Below are 12,632 nucleotides of genomic sequence, written 5' to 3'. Positions count from 1 at the left end.
TATTTATTTATTTATTTATTTATTTATTTTATTCAGGAGAAATACTTGGATTGCTAGGACCAAATGGAGCTGGGAAAAGCACACTGATTAATATGCTGGTGGGAGACGTTGAACCAACTGCTGGCCAGGTACAGTATGTGGCTGAACACTAATAGAAAATGAATTGAGCTATCTATTCTTTGTTTTTGTTTTCTTACCATTTTGGTCACCAGCATCTATAAATAATTTTTTGGTCTTTATAAAGACCTGCAAAACCCATAAAAATACTGTTGAGTAAGGACTGTCTTTTCCACAGGTGCTGATAGGAGACTATTCTTTAGGATTGAATAGTGAGGACAGTTCTGCTAAATTTGTCGGATATTGTCCTCAAATAAATCCACTTTGGCCAGATATTACATTGCAGGAGCATTTTGAAATATATGGATCTATCAAAGGAATGAGTAAAACTGATGTGGAAGAAGTCGTAAAACGGTAAAAACTAATTGCAGCATTTTTTGCTTGCACTCATATTATAACTGGGTTCTGTTTAATAGTCTAGCAATAGATGTCATAGGTTTCTTGTGCTCCGTTTTTATCTGACTATAGTAGACTGCTTTTAGCAGTTTGAGCAAGAGGTGACCATGGTTTGGAAGGGAAAAAACCAACAATATGTAATGCCTTTGATTTTTTTTACATCTTTATTTCACCTTGAAAACATACAGCATGCTCATTGATTTCTAAGTGAGAGGTATAAGATATGTAGTAATGTAAAAACTTTTATACGGAATTTTTTAAAAAACATTACTAGAATAATTTTTGTAATTGGAGTAATCCGTTATTTAACAATTGTACTAAGAGGAATGACAAAGCATATTTTGAGGGTTAATAATCTGCTTTCTTAAACTATGTTCTCGGTGATTGATGAGACAGATATTGTGCATTGGGTGTTTTGCAGCATTGCAAGGGCCCTTGAATTGAAAGCCCATCTACAGAAAACCACAAAGAAATTAGCGGTCGGAATTAAGCGCAAGGTATGAAGACGGTTTTTAAAAAAGTTGAATTCAGTATTTTCATAACACGAGGCCTATTGTATAATCATATTTAACCTTCTTTCTTTCCTGTCAGTTATGTTTTGCACTAAGTATGCTGGGTAATCCCCAGATTACATTGCTAGATGAACCATCTACTGGTATGGATCCTAAAGCCAAACAGCACATGTGGTGAGTGTAACATTATGCTACATTTACAAGAGACTCTTTTTTTTAAAGAGACTACATTGTAGGATAATATGGTAATAATACTCTTACTCCAAAGCTCAAAGTGGTAATATGTCCTAGATTAGTATAGGCAAATCGTAAGTATTTTTTCTTCTTTTCATCCATGTGCGTAACTGTTGTTAGCATGAAGGACAGCTACCTCTGTGCGTTGCTGAGAATTGAGCTTTGTATAGGTTGCTTTCATCTGCATATTGTCTTCAAATCATTTGCAGATTAATAGTTTATTTCCCTTTGAAGATAAATCTTTCATTTGATTTATAACAATCAAAAGCATACATTCGCAACTCCGTGCTTTCACAGCAACTTAAAATTCATCATAATTAGAATACAATGGACAAAAAGAATAGACTCCGCCATAATATCACCCCATTGAAGAATAAGAAACCAAGCTCCTCAAATTCATCCTTTTCCTGCAACTGTCCCTCCCCAGATGTCTAAGGAACTAGGTAGGTTTTGTAATGTGATGGGAAGGAGAGTTCGTTTCAGAGTTGTGGGACTCTCTTGGGTAATGCGCAGCTATGAGGTTAAACCAAAGGAGCTCCAGTTTGAGCTCCTCTGCTTGTCACCAGTGAGGTAACAAAGGATGGAGAAAGAGGCAGTGCCTCTGGGAGCCAAGTAGCAAACCATTTTGTGTGTTTGGTACAGGGTATACCATGCTTGTCATAGTAATATCCATGGGATGAATTCCAGAGTCAGCTGACAAATTGCAGAACCACGTGATAAAAGAATTTATCGCTCACATTTGATCATTGCAACTGCTCTTTATCCTACTAACCCATCTCTCCTAGAACTTACTCTGACAATCCAAACTTCTGAGCAGCTTCTTTCATCATTTTAAAGAGAAATAACCCACCAAAGAAATGTTTCCTCCTTTCCCCCCAAATTGTGAAATTTCCTCCCATGGCCCAGCATAGGCAAGATTCAATACAGGATCAGTAACTGCTTCTGTGTGCCTACACAGTATTCACTTTTCATTTTAAATTAGCGTTTTCTTTTAATAATAAGGCTGCTGGGATTAAGAGACTAGTGGGCATCCAAATCCCTGCAAAATACTGACATTAATATGTTTTGTTTGAGAATAACTGAAAAGAAATAGATACATTTGCTTTTCTTTGCCCTAGAATGGAAAAAGCTGAGGATTTGTGTTAATTATAACTAAAGTATTATTTTCTCAACATATGACATGTCATGTTAAAGGTAATTTGTAGCTGTAGTTATTATTATTCATTAATTTTCAGGAGGGCAATTCGAGCAGCATTTAAAAGCAAAGAGAGAGCAGCTATTCTGACCACTCATTATATGGAAGAGGCTGAAGCTGTGTGTGATCGAGTTGCAATCCTGGTATCTGGACAGTTAAGGTATTGTAGACTTTAGTAGTCCATGCATATTTGGAACTTTTGTGTAAAAGAAAAAATGGTGTGTCTCAGCTTGAACACATTTATAGCATTAAAAAAAGTACAGCCACATTTGTTTTCATCTCAAGCCTCTCAAAATAATCTAATTCATAAAAAGAAACTATTGAAAACAGCTCTGCTTTTTTTTTTACATGACATACTACATTTGTCTCAACAATCTGTAGGTGTATTGGTTCAGTTCAGCATCTAAAGAGTAAATTTGGCAGAGGCTATTTCTTGGAAATGAAATTAAAAGAAACAGCAGGCGTACAACAGGTGGAGTGTCTTCACAGGCATATTTTGCACATCTTCCCAAATGCATCTCATCAGGAAAGGTAAAAGTTATTAAATAGAGGACCAGTCCTTACAATGCATGCATGCTTCATTTTTGTCAGTGTGTTATGAGTAAGTAATTAGTGATGATATGTTATCCACATCTTAAATAAAATATATATAAAAATAAGCTTAAGAAAGAGAAGATGTCGTGAAAGCTAGCAAAGAAAAATACCTTTATTGATAGCAAGACCAAAATTATGCTTGTGTAACAGTTGTGACTGGTAATTTCCTTGCTGAGAGTGATCTCTTTCCCACTCCAAGAAATTTGGATGGTACCTATAGTCCTGCAAATGCTGAAGGTACCTCAAAAAGAACAGGAGTACTTGTGGCACCTTAGAGACTAACAAATTTATTAGAGCATAAGCTTTCGTGGACTACAGCCCACTTCTTCGGATGCATACCTTCGAAGGTACCTCAGACTCTTCTAGGAGGCCTCAGCGTTTGGCCCACATCCCTTTTGTCCCGTCGTCAAGAGTTCTTCCATAAATCTACTGAACACTAAATTACTTGAATTTCTGTCAGTGGATAAATGCAAACTCTTAACAGTAATATCTTATTCTACTTTGTTTACTGTTCACAAGGACCCAGGAAAAGGCCATCATAGAAATTCCCAAAGAATTTTTTTCAGGTGGGGCAGTTTTGGTGGAGAGGTCAACCTCAGAAAGGAGATCATATGGTGACAGATTTTCTATTCTGGATCTTTACCCCTGCCCCAGTCCAAGAAATTTGGGATGTAACAAACACTTGCCAAGTGACTCTGTAAGCCTCTTAATTCTTAGGATGTGACCTTGGAGTTTCCCTTTTTAAATGGACTAAACCAGGTGGTTGGGAGATTTTTGAATTCTCCACCAAAGAGAACAGGAGTACTTGTGGCACCTTAGAGACTAACAAACTTATTTGAGCATAAGCTTTCGTGGGCTACAATCCACTTCATCGGATGCATAGAATGGAACATACAGTAAGAAGATATTTATACATACAGAGAACATGAAAAGGTGGAAGTACCCATACCAACTGTGAGAGGCTAATTAATTAAGAGAAGCTATTATCAGCAGGGGAGAAAAACTTTTGAAGTGATAATCAAGATGGCCCATTTCGAAGAGTTGACACGAAGGTGCGAGGATACTTTAACATGGGGAAATAGATTCAATTAGTGTAATGACCGAGCCATTCCCAGTCTCTGTTCAAACCTAAGTTAATGGTATCCAGTTTGCATATTAATTCAAGTTCAGCAGCTTCTCGTTGGAGTCTGTTTTTGAAGCTTTTCTGTTGCAAAATTACCACCTTAATGTCTGTCACTGAGTGATTAGAGAGGTTAAAGTGTTCTCCTACTGGTTTTTGAATGTTATGATTCCTGATGGCAGAATTTTGTCCGTTTATTCTTTTGCGTAGAGACTGTCCGGTTTGGCCAATGTACATGGCAGAGGGACATTGCTGGCACATGATGGCATATATCACATTGGTAGATGTGCAGGTGAACGAGCCCCTGACGGCGTGGCTGAGGTGATTAGGTCCTATGATGGTCAAACCGGACAGTCTCAATGCAAAAGAATAAACGGACACAAATCTGACATCAGGAATCATAACATTCAAAAACCAGTAGGAGAACACTTGTGTATTTGGTTCTGGTCTCTGTCAGCTTAGTGGACCAAATAATCTGATCCAAAATGGTAATTCCTATGTCCCTGTGTCACGATAGGTTTAGCTTACAGTGCTTTGCCTACTCCTTTAGAAAATGAATTTATGCTCAGTCATGTGAAACTTTTTGCTTTCAGCAATTTTGGCCTGGGAAAATATCACACTGTATTTTGTTTTTTGTTTTTTTTTCCAGTTTTTCCTCCATTTTGGCATATAAAATTCCTAAGGAAGATGTACAGTCGCTCTCTCAGTCTTTTTCTAAACTGGAAGAAGGTAAGACGAAGTATTTGCCAAGCAAGCAAGGTAAATAGTAATCATTTTGCCTACCATGCAGCCTGAAATATTTTCCCTGATCCTGTGTACCATGTAACGTTACTCTTACTCAAATCTTTCCTCAAAATTCACTTGGTTTGGTTAGCTTTTTAATGCTAACCTCCACTCCATGACTCCTGCCCTTTTAACTTTCTTTCCTCATAACACATTAACTTCTATAACCCTGCTGTACTCTTTACCTATGTACACAATTCAAGGTAAAAAGAAGTAAACAGATGTGAATGCAACAAGGACTGGTTCAGTTCCCGTCTCAGTCTATAAATAGCTACAGGGGATGAATATTTTTAATTCTAGAGAGTTCTTTAATCTAGTAGACAAACGACACAACAAGCTTCAATGACTGGAAGTTGACACTAGAAAAAATCAAACTGGATATAAGGTGCAAACGTTGAACAGCAAGGGTAATTATCCACTGGAACAGATTGCCAAGAGATGTGGTAGATTTTTTCATTGTTTAATCTTTGAAATCAAAATTGGATGCATTTCTTAAAGAGATGCTATGGTAAATCAATGGCCAGATGGCGTTTTATAGCCTGTGTTATGCCGTTCAGAATAGATTAACATAATGGTCCCTTCTCACCTTAACATCTCTGAATATGTGACGTCAGTGGTGTTGATCAGACCCCAAAAGCATGTTTTGTATCACTGTAACCTTGTCTTTCCCATGTACCCACCACCAAATGCACACACTTTTGTGAGTCATTGCAATATTGAACTCCGATTGTATATTCCTTCTGAAAGAAACCCTTTTTGTATTTGTCTGAATATCCGCTCTCACAGCCCTGGCACTGTACAGATAATTTAAACATCATCCCTAGGAGTCTCAGAACTACCTTGTATTAGCATATCAGTTCAAAATGCCCGGAGCTGAGGAGGTAAACTTATCCCTTTTTGGCAGGGCTATCAGGATATGGCTAGGAGGGGTCACTGGGTTTCTCAGTGGGAATGGAGAAAGTTTATGGTGGTTGTAGCCTATCACAGAGCTAGGGCTTGGGAGTTGAGGCTAAAACCATAACAGCTTTTACTTGTGGAATAGGACCTTGCTGCTCCTCATGCAGCCCCAAGACACCTTCAGAGGGCGAGCCTGACTCTATACATGAGAGGAAGGTCTTGGGAGAGGAGTGTGACTGGGTATGGGGGTACCCATATGCCTTTAAGGCTTGCAAAGTAAATAGGCCATAAGGACTGAGGACCATCGGGTTGAATGTTGATAAATATATTCCAAAGTTTAGTGTTAAAACAGTTCTGTAAAGATGCAGCTACAGGCCTTTACACAAGACATAGCCTTAAGAGGGTTTTTTGGTGCTGCTGGATGGATGACACTGTGATTCTTTTCCACCTCTAATTTCTATGACTGTGTGGATGCCGCCTTCCAATCTTTATTCCCATTCCCTGCCACTCTGGAGAGAGGGAGACTGCAACCAAAGACCTGCACTAGTTGCTCTCACATGGCATTGCATTGAGCTGGGCCATCTAATTGTAAAACTCCTCTGTATTTTTAGTGAATTTAACAGTAGTTATTCGAATCATTTAAAAATATGGATTTAAATAAAGTCATTTTGAGGCATTTGATGATTCATTGTTCTTAAATGTGCATTCTTTCTAATCCTTTTAACAGCAAAACATGCCTTTAATATCGAGGAGTACAACTTTTCTCAAGCAACCCTGGAACAGGTATAGGAAGCAAATTTTATTTCATAATTGTTTAAAAAAAAAAAGTCTGCGAATTATAGTTTTATAGGGTAAAATTTTCAAAAGTGCCTAAGAGCTGACGTGCCATTTCCAAAATTGACAGAAGCACTTAAGAACATAAATCCCAGTGACTTTCAAAGTAGGAGCGTAAGTAAGAGATCTTAACTCTCCATTCTGAAGGGTCAGCATACCTATTCAGATACTGGTGCAATAGGTACCACTTTTGTGATTCGTTTCCATGAATTTTCTTTGATTGGTAGGCACGCCGATCCTTGCAGTCTGAATGCTGTTACACGGAATACACTGTTGATGCCATTTTCATCCATTTTAGGTTTTTGTGGAGCTTGCTAAAGAACAAGAAGAGGAAGATTACAGTTTTGGAACCTTAAACAGCACGCTTTGGTGGGAAAGAAGACAGGAAGATAGAGTCATTTTTTGAGCTCTTTAAATACTGTAGGATTCAATAGATGTACACTGCAGTTCATGTTTGTCTGACTCTTTTTTTTGTTTTTGTTTTTTGTAATGTGTGCTGAGTACTAAGAAAGCAGTTGAGATTGAGAAAAATATCTGACTTGAAAAACAAAAATAATATTTGGAAACTTTGGAAACTATTTCCCCTTCCTGGCCTTATCCATCAATATTATGCAAGTGTGGGAGTGCCTTTATTTGTGAGGACTCTCATTGTTAGCATATAATTTGTCTGTTTTTTTTAAATTTCTGATCCACTCGCCTTACTCTGTCCTGTTTTGAAGCGAAATGATAAATAACAATTTAGTTCTTTATAATTTCCTGTTTGTTTTGGTCAATCTGTGCGCTATGCTTCTAGAAACTCCAACCTTGAGCTTGTTCAGCTATTCAGTATGTAATGTCAGTATATAATTGATTAACTCCAGGATCAAACTTCTGCCTTGCTTATCTTTCAAGAGGCAGCTTCCACCAAAGGCAGGGGTCCACAGAACCAGGACAGCCGCACTAGAAAAGAGTCACACAAGCAGAAGTCAGCAAAGAGGATATAGCAATGCCAGAAGTCAATGACTTATCTGAGTTGGAGTAAACATGTAGCTATAAGGTGGATGTTCAAAGAAGGTCAGTTTTGAGCTTTAACTGCCTGATCGTGTCCTGGTAAACTTTATTGTCACATCCTCTGCATACAATTCCAGTTAGCCTACATTGCTATACAGACTTAACTGCCTGATTCCAGGATTCATCATGGAATATGATGCTGGTTAGTTCAGCCTAAATTGTTTATATGATACCAAATACCAATACCTAAAATTCAGTTAACTTGTATGCTGTCTTTAAATTCCTGTTGGATCGTGCTGATCAAAATCCTGATGCTACTGTTTGGTACGTATATTTCAGGTCAACGCTCCTTATCCAAAATAATCAGTTTGGTACAACAGTGCCTCCATTATGGCTCCTGCTCCATCACCTAAATTCTTGAGTTTATTTGCTGTATCTCCGTTTTAAACTCCTTCTCTTTGTGCCATATGTGGACTTTAGTATCCAGATGACCATATTTGTTAGTCTCTTCTCATCGTAATGTTCCTCTAGTCCTATGTTGCTTCAGAATATGTAACTTATGTATTTTAACTAATCTTTGCTTTTTCCCTTGTTCTCTGCCCTCTTCTGGGCTAGCACCTCCCCGACTGATCAGTAGGCACATGATCTATAGCAGTGGTTCTCAAACTTTGGTACTGGTGACCCCTTTCACATAGCAAGCCTCTGAGTGCGACCCCCCCCTTATAAATTAAAAACTCGTTTTTATATATTTAACACCATTATAAATGCTGGAGGGAAAGCAGGGTTTGGGGTGGAGGCTGACAGCTTGTGACCCACCCATGTAATAACCTTGCAACCCCCTTAGGGTTCCCGACCCCCAGTTTGAGAACCCCTGATCTATAGCATAGTGATGAGGGACACCGCTGTCACTTCACAAACTTGCTTGGAAGTTGGCCATTTGCTTTAATAAAAGATACGGAGGGGAAAGGAAATTCAACATTCATCACTAAATAGAGGCCCTAAATTATATTATAAACTTAGCTTGAGATCCACTCAACATAAAAATATTTACACGTTAGTATAATATGGCACGTGGTTAACCGTTATGTACCTTTTTAATGCAAATTGGCAGGTGTAACTCTAATCAAGTTACCTTTGCAGGTTGCATAAACATTTATAATGCATGCACTTGTAAGTTTAAATGTGGTTTGCAAAGGTGGATAGGTTCCTTTCAGTCTATATTTGTAACAGCATGAGCACCAAATGAATATATCTTTATGGAATTTGCATAAATGTGAGCATTTCTAGTTATATTCTTTGTTAAAACAACCTGTTTTATTGAACACGTGTTCTAACACATGTTTAAAAGGCATTTCTTTAGGTGTGTTCATTTTTTGTCACAGCGAATTTACAGGCTTATGCACCAATACTCTCTAATCTATCTTTTTTGCGATAGTAATGAGGCAATACAATACCATGTCCAGTTCACTAACAGTGCTTTCTTATTTCTATCATGCTCATTTTCTCTCACCATAAATCAAAAAGAGTAAGCTCCAAATGCAGATATTATCTTGTCACTAAGAATACTTTTGTTTGCTATCTGGCAAAATTATTCTCTGTAGAAGAAATAAGAGAGCCCATGTGTGGTTCTACATCCTCAGATCTGAGAGCAAATATTCATCCTGTTTGTGGTTTCAAAGAAAAAAAATTTTGATTTAAAATTGAAAGAATTGATTAATCTAATTGGCTATTTAATCTGGGCTTTTTAGAATCAAAATTCAGGTTTTTGAACAATTGCTTGCATTGTAGAATGTATTAATTGAAATGTATTTTGCAAATACTCTGTATATCTGAAGACACATGGCACATAAGGACAGGTTTCAGAGTAGCAGCCGTGTTAGTCTGTATCCGCAAAAAGAAGAACAGGAGTACTTGTGGCACCTTAGAGACTAACAAATTTATCAGAGCATAAGCTTTCGTGGACTACAGCCCACTTCTTCGGATGCATATATCTATGCATATATCTATGCATCCGAAGAAGTGGGCTGTAGTCCACGAAAGCTTATGCTCTGATAAATTTGTTAGTCTCTAAGGTGCCACAAGTACTCCTGTTCTTCTTTTTATGGCACATAAGACATATCAGTTATGTATTTATCTTAAGATTAGAAAATTCCTATCATCTTCCTTTCTGAAATGTTCAAAACTATGCTATAAGGCAAAGTTTTATGCTCCCAAACATTGTGTACCATTGGGCAATAATTAATGTAAAATTGATTGATGTGCTTAATTCTGTCTGTGTAGGCTCCCATTTATTTCAATGCAAGTCTTATAATTGACAGTGGGAGCAGGAATGAGCCCGATATGTGTATAGGTTTTACTTCTTTCTCTGTACATCTAGTATTGCATGGAATGATGTGGATCTTGTTTTCTTACATATTGCCCTTGAGCCTGTGAATCCCACTTAGACCTTGATATCCTGCATGGTGCTGCGATCCTTCTGCTGAGTGGGAAGGGAGAGGGTGCATTACCTTTCAGGAGCTGGTATACAGTCAATCTGTCCACTTGAATAAGCCATATATAGTGGAACCATCTTGCACTGAAATGTGGAGTAATGTAAGTCAGTTTATATTGAAATAGAATGATTATCTGCTGACTTGTTTTAAGGCACTGACTGGGCCAAATTCTGCTCTGTTACACTGATGCAATCCCATTGCTATTGTTGTAATGTATTTATTTAACATTTATATTGCAGTAGCATCTAGAGACTGATGCCCCATTATGCTGGGTGCTGTACAACTGTATAGTAAATGAGCTTATTACTGACTTAAATCAGTCGATTGAATTGCAGTGACAGAGCAGACGTTTGTTCCATTTAATAAGAAAGTGTCTCTGTATTTATAACAAAGATGAGGCTGAGAATAATAATTACCCAGAGCTTGTGTTGATGTGGTGTCTTTATCCCATTTATTCTACATATCTGTTTTACTGTGGTACTTTCTTTATCACCACATGATACCCCATTACCTCTGACTTCATATCTACTGACATCAAATCCCGTTGCTTACACTCTTAGGGTCTGATCCAAAACCCATTAAATCAATGTACGTAGGAGGAGCCTTTCCATTGACTTCAGTGACCTTTAGATCAGGATCATGCCCTTCGCATCAGATCAATGTGAATGAGTAATAACCTGCACTACACATTCATTATGTGAATAAAATGTAATGCTTATGCCTTATATCTTGCCAACGTAGTATTATTTTGTTGCTTTTTATCATCTTAAAGTAAACCTATTCTATAGACTAACTTTACTTTTATATAAGCATTGGGTAGTGTTTGCACTCTTATTTGGTTAATATGAGAAATCTGATGTAGCATTGTTTCACTTTTTTCACATTCAAATACATTTTGAAATATAATAAATCTAGTTAACTCTCTCACACTGGCACATTCAATACGTATCCGCTGCCAGTAGCAGATATAATAGCTTCAGAAAAACAATTGGCCGAAAAGGATTGAAAAACTTCAACATAATATTGAATCTTTTCTTTCTCCAAAAGATCATAGATAATAGACTTAGGGAGATCCTCCATTCTCCTCCTTTTGGGGAAGTAGGACATTTGTCTTATTCCCAGAACCAAATTTTCTCCAGACTGTACAGGTTAAATTCCCTTATCCTTATCCACAAACTTATACATGCTAATTTTGACCTTCATGCTCCCTAGAATTTAAGAATATTATTCTTTGGGATGAAGTGCCCCAAATTGTAGAGTGGCCTCATTTTGCCTAGTCTCTAAACTCGTGTCATTTAGGTCACTTCTGCCTTTCACTGTGTTCAGAATTACTCCAACATGGTGTCATCTATATTATTAATGTACAGTTTGCTCTTTCTTCTGATGTATGAAAATACTGTGCTTGCCAGGTTAGGACCCTTTGTTAGACTTGATGCCTCTTTCCGGTTTGATTCTCTTTCATGAATAATTCCTCTGTTGAGCTACAACCGTTCAAACAGTTTTGTATTCTATCATAATAGCCAAGTAACATTGTTCTGACTTTTCTAATGGGGTTTGATTTTCTAATAGGTTTGTCTCTAACTTTTCTATCGAAGGCTTTATTAAAATCTAGGAGAAATGTGTGCAGAATTGTTCTCATCTACACTGCAGTAACCCTATTGATGGTTACTCTGAATTTACACAGATATAAGTGAGAGCAGAATTTGCCCCATTAAGTCCACTACATATCTGGTGCCTAATAGAGCTCAAAAACAGAGAAAATTATATGGAAGATCAAATATATCGAAATACAAGGAAAGACAATTGATATCAGCTTAAAACTTTAGGACTAAAATGTTACATTTGTGCTCTGTGGCTTTTGTTGGTATTTTACTATAAATAATAAACTCAACCCAAACTGTACATAATAGAGAAGTAATACATGACCTCAGATGACAGTTTAACAGGAAGCCAGGTAGTTGTGGATTCTTGTTCCAGGTCTGATACTGATAATGCTGGGTGACCTTGGGCAATTAACTTAGTTCCCCGTCTATAAAACGGGTATCATAATACTTATCTACCTCACAGGGATGTTGTGAGGATCAATTAGTAAAAGTGTATACAAAACTTTGAAGATAAAATTGCTTTAGTAGTATTAGAAGGATGTATTTTTGTATTGGAGTTCTAATAACTCAGATTTTGCTCACATTATCATGAGAAATCCTTATTTAAAATATATTGTACAGTTGCATGTAGTTTATCTATATGTTATGTGCTATATTCTTTTGTAGCAGGAATAATTTTTATTTAAACATTGTTAGCGTTCTTTTAATGCACATCCTGATATTAGTCATATGTTATCATGGGCATTTATATTGTTTAATTTTGTACATACGTTTATTTTTCTTTTATCATTTTGCTGTATTTGTAAAACGATTAGCAATTCTTTTTGTTTTTCCCAATAGAAAGTGCTGTTGAAATAAAGATGG

General features: G+C 37.1%; 1 protein-coding gene across 4 annotated transcripts in view; it reads left to right on the top strand.

The window, feature by feature from the left end:
• Positions 1-7,688, top strand: part of ABCA5 (ATP binding cassette subfamily A member 5) — a 55,295-nt gene extending 47,607 nt beyond the window's left edge. For all 4 annotated transcript variants that reach the window (XM_005282963.5, XM_024104629.3, XM_042840977.2 and 1 more), the window contains exons 32-40: positions 37-128; positions 296-471; positions 935-1,010; positions 1,105-1,199; positions 2,495-2,614; positions 2,836-2,985; positions 4,818-4,897; positions 6,576-6,631; positions 6,981-7,688. In XM_005282963.5, the coding sequence (XP_005283020.2) occupies positions 37-128; positions 296-471; positions 935-1,010; positions 1,105-1,199; positions 2,495-2,614; positions 2,836-2,985; positions 4,818-4,897; positions 6,576-6,631; positions 6,981-7,088 (953 nt within the window). In that variant the 3' untranslated portion in view covers positions 7,089-7,688. The remainder of the gene's footprint in view (positions 1-36; positions 129-295; positions 472-934; positions 1,011-1,104; positions 1,200-2,494; positions 2,615-2,835; positions 2,986-4,817; positions 4,898-6,575; positions 6,632-6,980) is intronic.
• The last annotated feature ends 4,944 nt before the right edge of the window (positions 7,689-12,632 follow it).

Source organism: Chrysemys picta, chromosome 12 (genome assembly GCF_011386835.1).
Source record: "Chrysemys picta bellii isolate R12L10 chromosome 12, ASM1138683v2, whole genome shotgun sequence".
Classification (NCBI taxonomy): Eukaryota; Metazoa; Chordata; order Testudines; family Emydidae; genus Chrysemys; species Chrysemys picta.
This window is presented reverse-complemented; position numbering and strand designations above follow the sequence as displayed.